Below are 21,713 nucleotides of genomic sequence, written 5' to 3'. Positions count from 1 at the left end.
ATGCATGAGACATGCATGGTTCAATCCCTGGATTGAGGAGATCCCATGGAGAAGGAAATGGCAACCCACGTCAGTATTTTTGCCTCAGAAATCCCATGGACAGAGGAGCCTGGCAGGCTATAGTCCAAGGGGTTAAAAAAGAGTTGGACACAACTTAGCGACTAAACAACAAAAAAAAATCAAAGTATGAAAAAGAGCCATAAATATCCATTGATGTTGACAGCCTATACTTAATATCTTCAACCTAAAGACTGAATGCAACTTTAAAATCGTGTAAATGTGATATCAAATCCCATCATCTTTCAACTGACAAGAGAAAAGTTATCTAACTACATTAAGCCTAAGTTTTCTATTATGATGATATAGGTAAAGTAGCTACACACCTAGTTGGCAATAGGAGTAACCATTATTTTATTATTATTACTGACAATTTGCTCTCTGGTTCTCCCCCCAGCATCTACTCCAATGTGTATTACTCACCTTAGTGTCTTTACTCTACCTGTTGCTCTCATTCTCAGCTACTAACTTTTCCTACTACTTCAGAAAAGAATAAAGTCAGTTCTACAGAAATGATATCAATTTCCTCAATTTCATTCCATAAACTTATCTATATCTACTTCTTAATTTCTTCCAATCTTTCTCAGGAGATGGATCATTTGTTTTAAGCCTAATCTCTATGTGTACTTTTTATTTCATTCCTTGAATAATTATTCTATTTCTATACCTACATTCCTCTCTTCTTTCTTGATTCTTCCTCACAATGTACTAAAGGTTCTTATCATTTTTAATAGGTAAAGCACTGCAAGTTCCTATTTCTATTCAGCATCTATTCTTTTCCCATGCTTTCTGAAGCTTTACTGTCAAGCTTCTTTTAAAAAGTCTGTATTCATTCTATTTTTATCTACCACTCTTCACTCAATTCACTAAAGTCAACTCATTTTTCCACTGAATTCTCACCCATATCACCAGTGAATGATCAATTCCTAAGTTCACTGATCAATGATAAAATGATCAAAAATCAATTTCCAATTTGAATGGCACCTTTTAGAGATTCTTCTATCTGATATCGATGGTATCTGACACTCTGTATCACTCCCTTCAACTATCACATTTTTAACATCTTTTTATTGATGTATAATTTACATAGCATAATATTTACCCTTTTAAAAATATTTATACTTTTAAAGCAGACAAATCAGTGGTATATATTCACAAAAGCTATGCAGTTACTTGTATCTCACTAATCCAGATCATTTTCATCACTCCCCACTTGCCCCTCAACTCACCTCCTGACAACCACTCATCTAACTCTGCCTCTATGGATATGCTTATTCTGGACACATCATGTAAGTGTAACAATATAATATAATATGTGGTCATCATGTATTACTTCTTTCACTTAGTAGAATATTTTTCAAGGTTCATCCACACTGCAGCATGTATCAGTATTTCATCGCTATTTTTATGGCTCAATACTATTCTACTTTTTAAATATACCACATTTTGTTTATTCATTCATCAGCTGATGAAAACTGAGCTCTTTCCACTTTTTGGCTATTGTAACTAATGCTGCTATGAACATACACGTAAGTTTTTATGGGGACATGTTTTCAATTTTCTTGGGTATATAATCTAGCATGGGATTGCCAAATCATATGATAGCTTCCATGTTTAAATTTTGAGGAACTGCCAAGCTGTTTTCCAAGGCACCTGTACTGTTTCATACTCCTGCCAGTAATGTATGAGGGCCCTGATTTCTCCACACTTTCATGAACGTTTACACTCGTCACTGGCTCTTTCAGTCAGTCTAGTAAGTATGAAGTGGCACCTCACTGTGGCTTTCATCAGTGATGTTTCATCAGTGACATCTCCATATATGCTTAATGGCCATTTGCATATCTTTTTTTGGAGAAATGTCTATTCAAATCCTTTATCAATTTTTTAATTAAGATATTTATCTTTTCAGTGTTGAGTAGCAAGTGTTCTTTATATAACATATTCTGGATACTAGATTCTAAATCATAAATCAGATATATGATTTGCAAATATTTTCTCCAATGTGTGGGTCACTCCCTTATATTTTAACATAATATTCACTTTTTCCTCCTCATAATTTAGCAAGTTTTGATAGAAATTTAGTGATAGCTTAGTGGTAAATTTTCTATTTTCTCCTGGAAACTATACTGAGCAACAAGGAGAATGGGGGCGGGGCCAGGGTGGGGGGAATGGGAGACTTTCCATCCTCAGCAAAGGAAACAGAAATCCCTCTAAAATACTCCATATTATACATAAGTATGGTTAAAAGCAACTGAGAATAACAAAACCTGCAGAGGAAGTCACAAGTGTGAAAAGGAATAATCAGACGATGCCTAGTGTGGTAGTTGTTTAAATGTCAGACAAATAATCATTTCCAGAGAGAGCTTCATCCTGTATAAAAATTGTACTTAGAATAACAAACTAGAGCTCTTTTCCATGGTTACAAGAGAGAAATTTCTATATTATACAGGCAAAGAACTCATGTTACACTCTCACCAAGTATATCTGGAACAAGATCTTCAAGTTAAAAACAGTCTCAAGTTTGATTTTTTGAGATATGTGAAATAATCTAGTCTAGAGTCCTGAAAATGGTACAGTCATTCCATAAAAAATCCTGAAAATGATAGTCAGTCATTCCATAAAAAATTTTTCAGTACCTTTTATGTGTCAGCCACTACACTTCGTATCAGGGAAAGATCAACAGACAAAACATACAAAAATTCTCAATGTAACAGAGTTTACAAAATACGTGAAATTAAACAAGCAAAATATACAGAGAAAGTTGTAAGTGTTATAGAATAAAATTAGGTAGAAAAGGGAGATAGGTAGTACCAGAGAATTAAGGAATATAATTCTAAATAATGTGGTATGTTAGTGTCTAATGGAGAGAAAAACAAGTGCAAAGCACTGTAAGAGGTAAAGGAAGAAGAAATTCAGATAATCCGGAGGTTATTTCAGGCAAAGTAAATGCAAAAACTGTAAGGCAGAAGCACACTTAGCCTGCCTGAGTAAATAAGTAACTAGATGTGGCTGCTGCTGCTGCTGCTGCTAAGTCGCTTCAGTTGTGTCCGACTCTGCGACCCCATAGATGGCAGCCCACCAGGCTCCCCCGTCCCTGGGATTTTCCAGGCAAGAGTACTGGAGTGGGGTGCCATTGCCTTCTCCGAGATGTGGCTAGAGCAGACCAAACAAAGGAGAGAGCCGTAGAAGTGACAAGAACCAGGTAACATAAGATCTTGAAGCCACTGTATGGACCTCAGTTTTGAGTGAGGTGGTGAGCGATTCTGGAGTGTGAATCAGAACAGTGGTATGATTTGACTTATGTTTTAAAAGATTACTTTGGCTACTGTGTACCTAAAGGATTGGAGAGGGTGGTATGAAAGCAGGGACCTAGTAAGAACGCTGTCATAATAATCCAGAAGAGGTGCTGATGCCTTGGATCAGTGTTAGTAGTAGAATGGGAAGTAATACTAACATATTTTAGTTGTAGGTTTCCCCTGCTACCTGAAAGCAGAATGTTCCTATGAAACCCTTCATAAGTGAAAATGGAGTAACACAAAGAAGCAATTACATTAAGACACATCTTGATAACTGATGCACAAAATAAATCAAGACAAGGCACAGATGTTTACAGACACAATTCAGTACTCAGAGCTTAATGCTGAGATATAAACGCAACTCAAAGCCAGGGCAACTCAAAGCCAGGGCAGCTTGACACTGAAATGCCAAGCGTAGCTCCCTGGGAAGACGTGTGGCAGCACCATGTGCTGCTCAGGGTGCGCACTGCAAACAATCACTAGGTGCTGTTTTCACTTTTCACCTTTCTTTTCTGTAAAAGTCAAAATCCTCTTTGGATTTTTTGGTCAGTGAAATCAAGTACTGATGCAGGTCTCCAGTAAAAGCAAAGCTATATAGAAGCAAACTTTCAAAAAGCTGGGGATACGTGTAAAACTTTTAGGAATAAATCATGAGGAATAGGAGAAAATGAGAGATGAGATTCAACAAAGCAGTCCAATAATGTGCTAGGTAGGTGGGAAAAAAAGTGTCAAAGAAAAAGAAAGAAAAAAGAAAAAGAAAAAAAGGAATACCAAAATAAAAGAAAATGAGAAGTGGAAAAAATTTTTTGAATAAGACAAAAGAATATGGTAAATAAAGAAGGGCAACATGAACTCCCTGGTGGTCCAGTGTCTTGCGCGCCATGCTTTCACTGTGGGAGCCAAGATTCAGTCCCTGGTAGGGAACTGAGACCCCACATGCTGTGCAACATGGCCAAAAATAAGGGAGCAGGAGCAAAAAGGAAATTATTAGAGGATATAGGAAATAATCCTGGAGAAGGGAAAGGCTACCCACTGTAGTATTCTGGCCTGGAGAATTCCATGGACTGTATAGTCCATGGGGTTACAAAGAGTTGGACATGACACGACTGAGCAACTTTCACTCAAAGGAAATAATATAGAAAAGAGACCCCTACGAATTAAGAAAATATAAAATAATTATTCTGTCTTTGGTCTATTTATATGGAACATTAATTCTTACATATAATTATGTTACTTTAACTTTCACATATTTATTTATAAATCTTACTCTTTTATCTATTTATTTTCAAACTCCTGAATGACAGGTTATATCTTTGTCACAGTCAGCCTTGATTTTCTCAAGTTTAGTAGATCGTACAGTAGATACCAAATAACTATTTGGTGAGCTGAGAAGAGCTTGTCTGAACATTACTACAAAGAATTTAACATAAAACACTGAAAAAGATAATTATATTAAGAGGAAGACAGTTTATTAATTTCTTTTCCTAGACAGACCTGTATATTGTTTCATTTATTACAATAAGCATAATTTTTATACTTTTAATCCATTTTCAGAATTATTTTTCTTAACTTAGTTAATTCAACGAAGAACACTGAGAAAAACATGTTAAAAAAAACAACTGTTCATGACTCAGCCTCATTCACTCTGATTATATAAACATCCTTTGGCTAAATTTTCTATGGTGTAAAAGCTAGTTGGCTCACTTAAAATGTTCCTGCATTTCCAACTCTTTCATTATGTAACAACATTCACAAAGTTTGACTGTAACATTACTACAGCTCATTCTTTCAAGAGGAAATTACATAGTAACAACAGAACAGATTTTACATTTTCAATCAGACCTATAATCTCAAAAATAGCTTTCATTAGCAACATACTCTCTTCATAAATTTCTTAATTCAGTTAAATACAGTGCCACATGTAATCTTGATTTTTTTTTATTTTATAACCCTATCAACCTGCAAATATAAGAACTGGATTTAGTTTTGCATCTCATAGGAATTACAAAATCATTGTTGTTCTTTAGTACCTTTAAAATGTTATTTATTATTAAGAGGTGAACCAATACTTAAACAGTCACTGATAATTAATAAAAAGCAAAGGTTTACTTCAAAAGACATTAACAATCCAAAGAATAGAATGGTTAAACACAGGACATGTTAAAAAAAAAAAAAAAAAAACCCAAAGTGAAAAACACAAGGCAAAAGAAGCTTAAGAGGCAAACATGATTCTACTGCTGTGTCCTGTCAATGACATATTATTTCTGGTTTCTGCTTTTCCCCAGGTTCGATCCCTGCGTTAGGAAGATCCCCTGGAGAAGGAAATGGCAAGCCACTCCAGTACTCTTGCCTGGAAAATTCCATGGACTGAGGGTTGGACATGACTAAGCAACTTCACTTTCACTTTTCTGCTTTTCCTAAGAAAATGACTGACTATTTTAAAGACATTTTAGGAACAATAATTCTTTCACCTATCTTTCAAAACATAATATATCTGTATGTAGAAATTGATGAAGAAAAGGGTATCTATAGATACCAGTTCAGTTCAGCTCAGTCACTCAGTTGCGTCCAACTCTTTTCAACCCCATGGACTGCAGCATGGCAGGTTTCCCTGTCCATCACCAACTCTCAGAGCCTGCTAGATATAGGTATGCATATAGATACATATATATGTAAAATGTAATGTATCAACTTCCAAGGCACTAAATGTTTACATACACCTACCAACAGGAGTTTTACCTATTGCCACATACTCTTCATATAGAGACAAGCAGCTCCTCCTCTCCTGACTCTGTGTATGTGCTGTGCTGCGTGCGAATGTCACTAACTCATAACTGTGACCAAGGCAGAGTCAGAAGAGAGGAAGGACCACTATCCACCTGTGAACAGTAAATACTTTTTGCATAAATATAAACAGTAAGTTTCTTGGAAGCTTATACATCACATTGTTTTAATTACCTTTCCTGCAACTGTCAGAACTGTTACTATTTCTTGGTGCTGCTATACATCCATAAACTTGGAGAAACATTTTGCTAATAGACATTTACTCTTTAAAATATTATACAATACTTTCATTGGGTACCTTTTCCTTATTTGTTACTCCCATTCTTTCATGCATGTTTCACGTCTTTGCTCCACAGACTATAAATGCCGTGAAAACTAACTATTTTTTGAAGCCCTTAAGTCTTCAAATTTAGGACTTACTGAATTAATGCCCCAAGAGTTAGTGAATTAATGTTTTCTGAATCAAATAAAAGAACATAGTTTTGAGTAATTTACCTCTTCTCTTCTCTCTTCTGCAGAAGGAGTTTTAAGTTCTCGTGCCGTATCATCTTTTGGGTCAAAAAGATATATATAATCTGAAGAGTAACTAACAAGAATCTCTTGACCATCTTCACTGTAACACAGAGATGTCACCCTGCATGACTTATTATTAAGATGGGAAGGGATAAAACGAGCAACCATTCCAGTAGTTCCTCGGCCTGTGTAATTCCCTAATAAAAAAGAAATTGTTTAAAATTCATAATGTTTTTCAAGAAAAACACTTTAAAAACTCATCTGAATTATAAGATATGTATTTAATGTAGCAAAGTAAATCCAAGCTATCATATTCTATTTCTGGAAAAGACTCTGTAATCAATAGTCAGATTTTGTAACAAAATGAAAAAGAATACAGCCTAAAGGTTATATTATCTTCCAAAAAGAATTCATGATTTTCTAGAATTCCAGATTAAGTCAATACTTTTTTTTCCCCAAAATATTAGCTATTTAATAATTTTAAATGCTCTATAACTAGTCATACTAAATCATCTTTGAAAATTCTCCAAATTAAGATAATATAATTTTCATAAGGTAAATCAGAAAGTTGACATTTACTAATATACTAGATAAAACAGTATAGTATCTATTTAATAAGATTTATCTTTTACTTTGTATCATTAAAAGATTTTTTATTGCTGTGAAATTCTCCTCATAAAATAACAGAGTGGGAATATTACTTTAATCTTAATTAATTCTGACAGTCACCAATATAACGTAACATGACACAGAGAGATACAGTTGGCACTCGGTGCTCTGAAGGCCCAGACGTGCTAAATTTCCACAAAGCTGCATTATCTTGCACTCTGAGGTTTTGCCTTGCCCCAAACAGCAATCATGTCTCATCCACTGAGATATGATAGTTGGGCCTACAGTGTCATATTGTATTACTACCGTTCCCATTAAGTATGCATATTCAGATAGATAAGACTTCTCAATCACAGTGCAAAAAATGAAAAAAGATCCCGTCTGGTTTTCCCATTTCAATACTGTATGTCCATTTTCACTGGACATAAACTAACATTGAGATAAACACTGTTAATTTATGATCAAGTCCACTTTTATTTTTATTTATAAATCCTTATATATATATATATATATATATATATGGGGTGTGTATGTGTGTCTGTGAGAGAAAGGAAATCTTGACATTCCTTGGCAGAAAATCTTGACCTTCCTAACAAAAGTTGGCTTTGAAGTGAATATTTCAGAAGTAGTTTGATCTCAAACCAAATAAGGAACAAATAAGAGTTTTAGGCAAATTCAAATTCAGTACTGCAGCACCATTTACAGTACTTTAGATAGGCTACAAGAGATGATTAGATAGCATTACCGACTCAATGGACATGAGTTTGCGCAAACACCAGGAGATAGTGGAGGGCAGAGAAGCCTAGTGTGCTGCAATCCATGGGGTCACAAAGAGTTGGACAGGACTTAGCAACTGAATAAGAAGCAGCTAGGCTACGAAGTAAGCATGAACATATGATACACACACACAAGCCATTGTTCTTTCCTATACTTTTCTCCCCACCACACTTACTATTATCCTCTTGATTAAAAAGATGGCAAAGAGAAATCAAGAGAGCTAAATGTTGTGGGCTGAAGTGTGTCCCCTGAAAATTTCATGTATACCAAGAACCACAGAATGTGATCTTATTTAGAAATAAGGTCTTTGTAGATGTCATAATTATCAAGATGAGGTCATAGCGGATTACAGTGGACCTTAAATACAACTTAACTAGTGTCCTTATGAGGGGGAAATGTAGACAGACATACGCACAGGAGAGAATGGCATGTCAACGGAAGCAGAAATTCAACTGATGCATTTAAAAGCCAAGGGATGCTAAAGATTGTTAGCAACCTCCAGAATATAAGAAAAAAGCAGGCAAAATATTTTTCCAGACAGCCTCCAACAGAAAACCACCCTGCAACACCTTGATTTCAGACATTAAGCCTCCAGATATGTGAGAGAATAAATTTGTTATTTTAAGTCACCCAATTTATAATAATTTGTTACAACAGCTTCAGGAAACTAATACATGTAGTGCTACAACATTCTAAAGTGATAAACTGCAAAAGTGTCACCTTGATGGGGTCATAAAAACTTGATGAAATGCTATTTTTTATAATAATCCATAATATTTAAATAAATTCTATATACTGAATTTTATATCAAACTAAAGAAATTTTAAAAATCATAACAGGTCAAAAAGATTTATCCTTTGAATTGATAGTCTCATATTTTCTCTAATCTAAGTCTTTACCTGTAGCTCTTGTGCCCAGCATTCGCCGATCATATATACGTACTGAGCTATCAGAACAACCAACAGCAAGATAATATGGTATTGGTGGACAAATAGCTACTGATGTGGCAGCGCGTCGGCAGTTAATTAAAATATCCTACAAAAGATAAAAGAATATCAGTTACATAAGTTGTACAACAGATAATAATCTACTTAAAACATTTTCCCTTCAATTGGAAGGGAAATCTTTCTCAGAAATCCTAATTCAGCCAGCATGACAATGAAGCAGAAAAAACAACAGGCTTCCTAAATATTCCCATACTCAAGAATAAAATGAACATTATCTTTAAAAATACTAAAAACTGCAAATATTTCCTATGTAATATGTCATTACATTAATATCATTAAAAATGCCTGCTATTATTGGTCCACTGGACAGTAAAGATAGAGGTATAATCCACCTTTGTCTATGGTAAGTATATTGGTTATATTATATGGTACTCATGATACCTTAATTTTAATTAGTTATTAAAATATAACAAAACTATCATGACCTGATTTTTAAAAACCAGGACCTTATAAAACCATCCTCCTCCTCACCAGTTCAAAAACAAAGTACGTACACACATATATACAAACTATGTCAAAGACAGGCTTTCTATGCTGATGCCACTACTTCTCCCTACACAAGCATTAGAAAATGTAAGGGCTCTCATCCCAAAGATATAGTCTGAAGGTATTCTGCTAATATACTCTCTTGTCTATAAGCTAATCCTTCACTCCTCTCAGAAAAGCCAAGTTTTTAAGTTACATTTATGCTGTTTTATGTATTTAATTATTGACCTCAGAACTTTATTCCTATCACAAAGAACTCATTCATCAAATTCCATTCATCATTCTAAATTTTTAGTACTGAAGAATTACCCTACTTACCTGCTTTCTTTATATTCTATCTATTTGCTTTTACATATAAAGACTTCAGAAGTATTACTGAGGAAAAGTACAGCAATATTTTTCTGTTGCTATTTTAGTTACTAAGTAGTGTCTGACTCTTTTGTGATCCCATGGACTGTACCCCACCAAGCTCCTCTGTCCATGAGATTTCCCAGGCAAGAATATGGGAATGAGTTACCATTTCCTTCTCCAGGAGATCTTCCTGACCCAGGGATCAAACTCACATTTCCACATATTATCAGGTGGATTCTTTACCACTGAGCCACCAGGGAAGCCCTTATTAGTTTTATTTATTCTTTCGTTTTACAACAAAGTTTCTGATTATAAACACAAAATTAAATCCAACTATACTGTACAATATTGCTTAAAAGAATCTGACTTAACAAACTTTAGGACTTATTATTTAACAAAAAACAGGCATACCAAATGCCCCTCATAAACGACCGGCTATTTCAAACTTGTTTCTGCCTTCAGTTCAACACTCCTAGTTGTGTATATGTACACATATACAACAAAAAAACTAACAAAAATTTTTTATTTCTATTTTTTTCTTTTTCTTCTCTGTTTTGAAGTATAAAATAATCTCTTCTCCTAAGGCATGTTAACAACAACAACTAGTTTCATTAGCGAACACTCAACCTGATTACGGCAATCCACTCCAGGATTCTTGCCTGGAACATCCCATGGACCAGAGGATCCTGGAGGGCGGGCTACAGTCCATAGGGTCACAAAGAGTCAGACACGACTGAGTGACTAACACTAACAACCTGGTTACTAGTATTCTTTTTTTTTTTTTGGTAATTGTCAAGAAAAATGTATTTAGAGTACTTAATTTTTTTTTAAATTGGAAGATAACTGTTTTACAATATTGTATTGGTTTCTGCCATACATCTCAGCTGGCAGTATTTTCTTATTTCATTTACAACTCCAAAATGATCCAAGACAAAAGCTACTGTCTCTTGAGTAACATTTAGGGTTAGTATTAGTAGTCTGGGGCCTTAGACTGACTGATTTCACAGGTGTTTTTCAAGTTTAAAATACCATTTTAAAAAATACAAAACTAAGGCCACTCTCAACTTCTGACACGGCCCACACTCTAAATAAATCCACTTCTTATTCAACTCCCCCGCAAAATACAAAATTGACAGTGAAGCTCTATGTTTAGAGAAATGAGCTAAATCAACAATGAACATGTTGATAAAATGGTACCTAATTGTCTAAAACAAAAGATATATTAATAAATCTTGAATTACAGGACAGGGTAAAAAGAGAAGACATCAAACTACTACATGCTTTTATCACTGCTACTGGTAAAGCCAAAGCTGCCTCCATACATAAATAAAATACTTCAAGTTTTTACAGAGCCATGGTATATACTGAACAATTATATAAATCTTCATAAATGTATTTGAATTTCCCAGTTTAATATACATTCCTTAACTTCACTACTAACATTTTAATTATGAACAAATTTAATAAAAAATTAAAAATAATTTATAAAATAATTTTATTTTATAATTAAAATACATTTATTAAATATTTTTTAAATTAAAAAATTTAAATTTACCGATAAGCTCATAACCCAGAGAAAACTTACTGTCCAACCTTAACTTTAATCTTAATTATTTTCATTATTTATATAAAAACTTGATTCTTACATCTTTGCAATCTTCTTTCGTACAGCTAGTTTTGATGCGTGTATCAAACCACCTAACAGTTCCATCTTCACCACAAGACAGAAAGGTATACGGGTCATTAGGTACAGTCATAATCTGAAGATAGAAAGGTAATAGTACAGGAAATGTTAGTGAACATTTAAACAGATGGCTTTGAAAAATATTACTGCTATATTACAAAATGAAAGGCAAAGGCAACTAAGAACCATTTACTGGAATTACTTATGACTTACCCATACCATAATGCAAAACAGTGCTATACATATAGATATATGCAAAACGTAACTGCTGAATTAATGTGATTCATTTACTTTCATTTGAAATTAATGTACCTCCAGATTCAAAATTCTTTAAAATTATAAACACCTTACAACATAACAAGAAAAATCCTACCCTTGGAAGCCTGTTCAAACTTTTATGTTTGAACAGTCAAAATTTTATGTTTTTTGGATATGAATTTACACTTGCTTTAGAAACAAAGTATAAAATTTTCTTCTCTGACAATCGTTATAAAACCCTGTAGTGCCAAATCAAGCATTCAAATTAACCTCTCAAAAAACTTTTGAGCGATGGTAATGGTTCTATAACCACATAAAAGTACTAAATTTTCATGAAGTGTACAGTTAAAAATGGTAGGAATGGCAAATGTTACATTATGCATATTTTATAAAAAATTAAAATTTTTTAAAGAAATGAAACATTTTAGATATTCCTGTATCTATTACTGGTTTAGCAATAAGGCTGTAAATTGAGGCTCTGTGTACCCTCCTATCCAACATATTCCCTCCACCCTTCTCTGTCCCAAGAAATAGAAACTACCAAAATTGGGTATTTAGCAATTCCACAGAGACTTTTATGCACCCCTAAACAATGGAAAGTAGGTTCCCGTGTTTTAAAACTTTGTATACTCAAAAAGGTATTTAGATTAACTAGTCTTCAAAGAAATACAAATTATATTTGTATTGATTAGGTATTTGTTAGGATTTGTATTTATTAGGACTAAATACAAATTATAATCCTAAGTAAATATCACTAGACATCATTGGAATGACCAAACGAAAGGGATTTGGTAATATCAAATGTCACTGAGGATACAGAACTACTAGAGCTCTGATACATCACTGATGAGACGGTAAAATGGTATCATCACTTTGAAAAACCTTGTGTTAGTATCTACTGAAGTTGGTAATATGCTTCTTCTATGACCCAGCAATTCCACTACAAATAAATGTTATAAAGTCATCTAAAGATGTGTACTACAATGTTCAAGGCAGCACAATTCATATTAAATACCTGAAAGAACTCAAATAACCAGAAAGACAATAAGAATACAAATTTTGATTTATTCTTAAAATAAAATACTAAAGCAATAACAACAAACAAACACGTTATTCTCAAGTTACATAAAACCAGTGACTAAACCTAAGAAAATTTCTTGCCAGAAACGAGTGGAGTAACATCTTTAAAGCAGCAGAAGAAAAATAATTATCTAGCTAGAATTCTATATCCACAGAAATATCTTTCTAAAACAAAAATAAAATAGACTTTTTCAAAAATAAAAAAGCTGAAAGATTATTCAATAACATAGAAGTTAGCAAAGGATACCTCTTACCTATCAATCACCATTTTTATAAAAGTTTATATGAAACTCAGCCATATCAAGTCATTTACATATTATCCAAGTCTGTTTTCCTGATGACATATTTGAATAGTTGTGATAGATTATATGGGTCCCAAAGCCGAAAATATATACTATATACTATCCTGTTACAGGATAATTTTCTGTAAAACCCTTTCATTAACAGGCTAGCACAATATAACTGTATTTTGTTTAATTCTTTATGTAAAAAGAAAATAATACCAGTAGTAATCTGGATCTATGCAAAGGAATAAAAGATTGGAAATAATAAATATGTAAGTAAATATAACATTTTTTGTTTTAAAATATGTTTAAAGATAATTAACTATTAAAGGAAGAATATTAACAATATATTAAAGAGTTTATAAAATATATAACAATAAAAGGTTAAAAAAAAACAAATTTCTAGGAGAGGAAAAATGGGAGCAGAGTGTTGTAAGATTCTTATACCATATTGAAGTGGTACAATATTATTTGATGGTACACTGTGATAAAGTTTATGATGTATAATTCCTAAAGCATACACTAAAACAACAACAAAGCATCACAGCTAATATATCAACAAAGGAGATAAAGCAGAATCACAAAAATACTCAGTTCTTCTAGAAGAGGGAAAAATTGATGGAACAGGAAAAGAGAAAAAACAAAAACCAAGACACAAAATTTAAATTCAGCAACTTCTACATCAATTATATGAACTGTAAATGATTAAATACAGCCCAATTAAAAAGCAGACATTGCTAGATTGGATTAAAAAACATATAAATTGATTATGAGAATGAAATATAAAACCACAGACAGGCAGACTAAAAGGACAGAGGAAAGAAACATTGCAATAACTGTAAAGATGAGAAAGCTAGATGTGCTGTGTGTGTATGTGTGTTCGTCGCTCAGTAGTGTCCAACTCTTTGTGATTCGATGGACTGTAGCCCACCAGGCTCCTCTGTCCGTGGAGTTCTCCCGGCAAGAATACTAGAGCGAGTAGCCAATCCCTTCATCAGGGGATCTTCCCGGCCCTGGGGTCAAGCCCAAGTCTCCTGCATTACAGGCAGATTCTTTACCATCCAAGCCACCAGGAAGTCCCAGATCTGCTATATAAACAGGAAATTTCAAAGCAGAGTATAATGGGAATAAAGAGAATCATTTTACAATTACAAATGAGTCAATCCATGAACAGAAACATTAAAATACTGAATGTTTAGGTACTTAAAAACAGATCTTCAAAATATATGAAGCAAAAATTGAGGACTGAGAGGAGAAATCAACAATATGAAAATATTAGATTTGAACAGTCATCTTTCAATAATTGATAGAACAAGTGATCAGAAAATCAATAACTACACAGAAGAACTGAACATGGTTATCAGCCACTTTGACATAATTGATATTTCTGGAACATTCCACAAACAAAAATATAAACATTTTTTTAAATACATAAGAAAAATTTACCAACAGACTATATTCTTGGACATAAAACCAGACTAATTAAAATTTTAAAAATTCACATCATGCAAAGTACATATTTAACTATAAATTAAACACGAGAAATCAGTCCATACAAAAACAGTTAAACAAATGATTAAAACACCTTCAAGTGCAATAACCCAAAGGGGAAAAATTAATGTTCAAATATTTCCAAGTATCTGGAAACTAAATGACACACTTCTCAATAAACAATGAATCAAGGAAGAAATCACAATAGAAATTAGAAAATACATTTAATACAAGAGAAATGAAAGTTCAGTATATCGACATTAGGGAAACCTAAGGAAACACTCCAACCAGTCCATTCTAAAAGAGATCAGCCCTGGGTGTTCTTTGGAAGGAATGATGCTAAAGCTGAAACTCCAGTACTTTGGCCACCTCATGCGAAGAGTTGACTCACTGGAAAAGACTGATGCTGGGAGGGATTGGGGGCAGGAGGAGAAGGGGACGACAGAGGATGAGATGGCTGGATGGCATCACTGACTCGATGGACATGAGTTTGGGTAAACTCCAGGAGTTGGTGATGGACAGGGAGGCCTGGCGTGCTGCGATTCATGGGGTCACAAAGAGTCGGACACGACTGAGCGACTGAACTGAACTGAAGTGAAGGAAACACTCAGATTTCCCCAGTGGCTCAGCAGTAAAGAAACCACCTGCAATGCAGGTGACGCAGGTTTAATCGATCCCTGGGTGGGGAAGATACCCTGGAGGAGGGAATGGCAACCCACTGCAGTAACCTTGCCTGGAAAAGCCCATGGACAGAGGAGCCTGGTGGGCTACAGTTCATGAAGGGTCAGACACTATTGAGCAACTAAAAAACAACAAAGAAACTACCCAGCAACTAAAAACAACAAAGAAATATTCAGTGGAAATTTTGTTTTACTAATTGCCTCTATTGGAAAGGATAAAGGTCTTAAATCAGTCACTTCAGCCTCTACTTTAAGAAACTAGAAGAAAAACAATGAAACCCACCACAGTAAACAGAGAAGAAAGGAAAAAGCAGAGATAAAAAACAGAAAAAAACAAACAAACAAACAGGAAAATAGAGAAAATCATGGAAACCAAAGTTGGTTCTTAGAGATGATCATTAAAATCAACTGAATCTCTTATCAGGCTGGTAAGAAAAATAAAAAGAGAGAGAAGACCAACTATCAATATCAAGAATGTTGGAGGTGGTATCACTATAGATTCTACAGATGTTAAAAAGATAAAGGGACTTTTCCTGGTGTCCAATGGCTAACACTCCCTACTCAGGGAGCCCAGGTCCAATCCTTAGTAGTGAGCTAGATCCCACATGCTACAATTAAGACCCAGCACAGACTGGGCTTCCCTGGTAGCTCAGCTGGTAAACAATCTACCTGCAAAGCAGGAGACCTGGGTTCAAATAGTGGGTGGGGAAGATTCCCCTGGAGGAGGGCACTCCATATTCTTGCCTGGAGAATCCCTAGGGACAGAAGAGCCTGGCAGGCTACAATCCATGGGGTTGCAAAGCGTCGGACAGGACTAAGTGACTAAGCACAGCACAGCAGACAAATAAATTTTTAAAAAAACTTTTTTTTAAAGTATAGTGAGTACTGTGAACAACTAATACCCACAAATTCGGCAATATAGGTGAAAGACAGGTTCCTTAAAATAGATAAAATACTGAAGCTATTAAAGCATAAAGATACAGCCTGAATAACCAAATATTCATTTTAAGAATTAAATATGTAGTTATGAACATCCTACAAAGAAAACTCCAGGATCAGATGGCTTTATTGGTAAATGTTCCCAAAGGTATAGAAACAAATACTACCACTTCTATAAAAACTCTTTCAGGAAAATAAAAAGGGACAAACATTGCAAGTTACTCCAAGGGATCAGCATTATGCTGACAATAAAACCATATAGTGCTTAGGAACACATCTGCCAAAAAAAAACAAAAAACAAAAAAACAACCTCTAACAAACACAACAACACAGAAAATGGGTAATATATAAAATATGACTGTGAGGTTCATCTCTAGAATGCTAAATTGATATTAACATTTGAAAAATAAATGTAGTTCACTGTGTTAAGAAACTAAAAGAAAAATATATAATTTTTTTCAAATAATGCAGAGAAAAACATTTGACAAAATCCAACATCCATTCCTGGTAAGTTTAATATACAAATAGAAAGGAATTAACTGGATAAAAAAGCATTACTAAAATACACTTGCTGTTATACTTAACAGTGAAACATCAAAGATCAGGAAGAATGTTTAGTCTTACTATTTTTATTCAATATTGAACTGAAAATTCTAATAAGTGTAATAACAAAAAGAAATGAAGTTCAGATGGAGGAAAAAAAAAGTAAAAGTGTCTCTATATTCACAGATGGCATAATCATCTAAGGAGAAAATTTCTATGTGATTTTCTTTCCTAAAAAGTTATTAGAACCAGTAAGTGAATATAGTAAAACAGGGGGAATATAAGATTGAACATGAAAATACTAGCAACAAAACCATGAGAAATTGAAAATTTTAAAATAGTACCATTTATAATAATATGAAAAATATGAAATATTTAAGAATAAATCTTAAGACACACAAACTTAAAATTATAAAACACTGCCAAGTAAACTTAAAGTCCTAAATAAGGGAGATATACTGTAATCATAGATTAGAAGATTTAACACTTGTCAATGCTTCTTAAACTGATATATAGATTCAAATAAATCACAGGAAAAATTGTAGTAAAAATTGATAATCTGATTATCAAAGTCATGCGGAAATACAAAAATCTAAAATACCTTAAACAATTTCAAAAAAGAAGAAAGGACTTATACTACCTGGTTTTAAGAGTTAATATTAAATTACAGTAATAAAAGCAGGGTGGTATAAGTACAGTGATGAATCACGGGAAGAGAAAAAGATACTGCCCAGAAAGAGACAAAAATAGATATGGTCAATGACCTATGATAATGACGAAAAAAAAAAAGTTCAGAGGCAAGAAACAATGTTGGAAAGCTGGATATCCACATGCAAAATAATGAACTTAAAGCAGATCTCAGACTTTACTAAAAAAACTAATACAAAATGGAAAACATAAAACTATAGAACTTTTAGGAGAAAATTATTGTGACATTTGGTGAAATAAAGATTTTTACTCATGACATTGGTTCTGGCCTTCTTTAAAATTGTAAAATTTCTTTTTGAAAGACAGTGTAAACAAAATGAAAAGACTAGCCACTGACTCTGAGGAAAAAAATTATAAGTCATATGCCTGAAAAATATACAGAACAAACTTTTAAAACCCCTCAAAGTTCAATAATAAGAATTAAAACAATGGGCAAGGGGCTTCCCTGATGGCCCGGTGTCCAAGACACTGCCCTAATAATACATCACTGAACGGGGAACTAGATTCTACATGCTGCAACTAAGAGGTCACATGCCGCTGCAACTTAAAAGATCCTGCATGCCACAACTAACACCCAGAGCGGCCAAATAAAGAAATAAAAATATATTTTTTAAAATGGGTAAAAGATTGAACAGACAATTCACCAAAGAAGCACATGAAGAAATGGGAAAACATGACTCAAACGACAGGACAAAGTAAATCTCCAGAAACTGACCCTAACAAAATGGAGATGTATGAATTACCTAAAAAAGAACAGAAAGAAATGGTAATACACAAATTCAATACGCTATGTGCGTGCAAGTGTGTGCACCAGGTCGCTTCAGGCATTTCTGACTCTACAATCCCATGGATTGTAGCCAGCCAGGCTCCTCTGTCCATGGGATTCTCCAGGCAAAAATACTGGAGGGGGTTGCCATGTCCTTCTCCGGGGGATGTTCCTGACCCAGGGATTGAACCCAGGTCTCTTAGGTCTCCTGAATTTGCAGGTGGGTTCTTTACTACTAATGCCACCTGGGAAGCCCCAATATGCTACAAGGGAATACAAACAGATAACTAAACAAATCAGGAAAACAATGTGTGAACAAAATGAGAGTATTACCAGGGAGAAAGAAAATGGAAAAATGAGAGAAACAGAAATGACAGAGTTGAAGAATGTAACTAAATTCACTAGAGGAGGATCAACAACAGGCTCAATCAGGCAGAAAAAAGAAACAGCAAATTCAAAAACTGCCATTTAAAATTACCAAGTCAAGAACAAAAGAAGAATGAAGAAAAGTTAAAAAGATCCTAAGGGAACTTAGAGGATATCACTAAGATGACAAATATTTCCACTATGGGATTTTCAGAAGGAAAAGGGGGGAGTGGATGGAGAGCTTTGTAAGGCCGGACCCCGGGGGCCATGATGGGCGTCCCTCCTCTCCCTCCAGCTGGCTGGGTAAGGAGCCTCCCAGATCCCGGGGACCAATGACAGCACACTTCACCAGCTAAAGCTGCTCCACCCCAGCCACGCAGAAGGACCTGTCAGCCTGCAACGCCTCGGCCTGGCAATCTATCTGAACCCCCATCCATTTAGTCTGACCACCCCTCGCAACGAACGTATAAAAACCACCCCCAACAGGGTCCCAGCGCAGACTTCAGGTCCAGGAACCCCGCCCGGGGGCGCTTCGCCATTAAAAAGCCTGTTAGACACTCTTTCGGTGTCCTGGTCATCTTTACCTAACAAGCTTATCTGGAAAAAAAAAAAAAAGGCCAAAAACTTCTCAAATCGGAGGGAAAAAAAGAACATCCAGATTCAAGAAACTCAGGAACTTCAACTAGGATGGACCCAAAGAGGTCCAAATCAAGACACACTATAAACTACTTGTCAAAAGTGAGTTAATCTTGAAAGCTGCAAGAGTAACATGAACCATTACATAAAGGAGCTCCCATTACATCAGTGGATTTCTCAACAGAAACATTGCCTGTCAGAAGGGAGTAGGATAAAAAGTGCTGAAAGAAAAAACCTGCAAACCAAGAATACTATATCCACCAAAACTGTCCACTACAACTGAAAGGGAAATAAAGACCTTCTCAGATAAAAAGTATAGAAGGTTATCACAAGGACTGTCTTACAAGACCTGCTAAATAGTCTTTCAAGTTGAAGTGAAAGACATTAGACAGCAACACACAGCATATGGTAATATAAAGATTGTCACAAATGTAAATATACAAACGAATACAGAAATCTGTAATATTGAAAAGGTGGTACCAAATCACTTTTAATTTGAATATAGAATTTAAAAAATAGAAGCATTAAAAGTTATTATGCTTTTATGGTATTTGTGACACTGATAACAAAGTGGGGGAAGGATATAAAGGAACAGAATTTTTGTATGTGATTTAAGTTAAACTGTTCTCAGTGCAAGACAAATTTTGTAACTATGTTTCATGCAGTCCTCATAAAAAACACAATGAAAAAACTCTATAAAAGATGCCCCTAAAAAAGGAGTTAAAGCATGCCACTACAAAAGAAAGAGCAACAACAACAATAAACCACAAGAGAAAGCAGCTAAGAGAGAAAAAGAGTGAACAAATATTTGTAGGACATACAGAAAAAAAATTATTAATGCTAGGAGTGAGTATTTTCCTATAAGTAACTACTTTAAATGTAAATGTTACAGTACTAAGGGGGAAGTTTATAGTAATTATCTACACTTAAAAAGATCTGAAATCAACAACCTAACTTTACACTTCAAAAAACTGAAAAATAACAACAAATTAAAGCCAAAGTTAATAGAGAAAGGAAATAATAAAGATTAGAGCAGAAATAAATGATACAGAGAAAAAAAAAGTAAGGTTTATTAAAGGGCATCAAAATCAACAAACCCTCACTGAGAATAACAAGAAAAAAGTAATACGATTCAACAAAAATCAGAAATAAAAGAGATATTACACTTATACCACAGAAATAAAAAGGATCCTAAGAGACTATGAACACCACAATTGGAAGGACAGAAGAAATTAATAACTTTTTAGAAATATACAGCTTACCAAAATTAAAAGATAGATAAACATAGGGACAAACCAAACAAACCAACACTACACTAAGGAGGCTGAATTAGTAACCAGAAACATCCTGAGAAAGGAAAGCTCAAACCAGATGCCTTGAGAACATTACGCATATTTAAAAATTTTTCTTCCAAGGAGTAAGCGTCTTTTAATTTCATGGCTGCAGTCAACTTCTGCAGTGATTCTGGAGCCCCTCCAAAAGGAGGTCTGCCACTGTTTCCACTGCTTCCCCATCTATCTGCCATGAAGTGATGGGACCGGATGCCATGATCTTCATTTTCTGAATGTTGAGCTTTAAGCCAACGTTTCACTCTCCTCCTTCACTGTCATCAAGAGGCTCTTCAGTACTTCTTTGATTTCTGCCATAAAGGTGGTGTCATCTACATATCTGAGGTTACTGATATTTCTCCTGGCAATCTTAATTCCAGCTTGTGCTTCATCCAGCCATGTATGAATTCATTAATCCATGAAATTAAAAGACACTTGATCCTTGGAGAAAAGTTATGAACAACCAAGACAGCATATTAAAAAGGACAGACATTACTTTCCCAACAAAGTTCTGTCTAATCAAAGCTATGGTTTTTCCAGTAGTCATGTATGGATATGAGAGTTGGACTATTAAGAAGGCTGAGCACCAAAGAATTGATGCTTTTGAACTGTGGGGTTGGAGAAGACTCTTGAGAGTCCCTTGGACCGCAAGGAGATAAAACCAGTCCATCCTAAAGGAAATCAGTCTTGAATATTCACTGGAGGGATTCATGCTGAAGCTGAAACTCCAATACTTTTGCCACCTGATACAAAGAACTGGCTCACTGGAAAAGACCCTAATATTGGAAAAGACTGAAGGTGGGAGGAGAAGGGGACACAACAGAGGATAAAATGGTTGGATGCCATCAAGGACTCAATAGACATGAGTTTGAGTAAGCTCCAGGAGTTTGTGATGGACAAGGAAGCTTGGCATGCTACAGTCCATGCGGTTACAAAGAGGAGACATGACTGAGTGACTGAACTGAACTGTTATTTAAAAATTTATACCTGTCCTCTCAAACTATTCCAAAATACTGAAGAGGAGGGAATGCTTTCAAAGTTATTCTATGAAAACAGTGTGATCATGGTAC

General features: G+C 34.6%; 1 protein-coding gene across 6 annotated transcripts in view; it reads right to left on the bottom strand.

Moving 5' to 3' along the window:
* Positions 1–21,713, bottom strand: part of DCAF6 (DDB1 and CUL4 associated factor 6) — a 190,009-nt gene that overhangs the window by 83,467 nt on the left and 84,829 nt on the right. For all 6 annotated transcript variants that reach the window (XM_018046451.1, XM_018046452.1, XM_018046453.1 and 3 more), the window contains exons 5-7: positions 11,527–11,640; positions 8,936–9,071; positions 6,633–6,847 (exon numbers count right to left, since the gene is read on the bottom strand). In XM_018046451.1, the coding sequence (XP_017901940.1) occupies positions 6,633–6,847; positions 8,936–9,071; positions 11,527–11,640 (465 nt within the window). The remainder of the gene's footprint in view (positions 1–6,632; positions 6,848–8,935; positions 9,072–11,526; positions 11,641–21,713) is intronic.

The sequence above is a fragment of the Capra hircus genome, chromosome 3, assembly GCF_001704415.2.
Source record: "Capra hircus breed San Clemente chromosome 3, ASM170441v1, whole genome shotgun sequence".
Taxonomy (NCBI): Eukaryota; Metazoa; Chordata; class Mammalia; order Artiodactyla; family Bovidae; genus Capra; species Capra hircus.
This window is presented reverse-complemented; position numbering and strand designations above follow the sequence as displayed.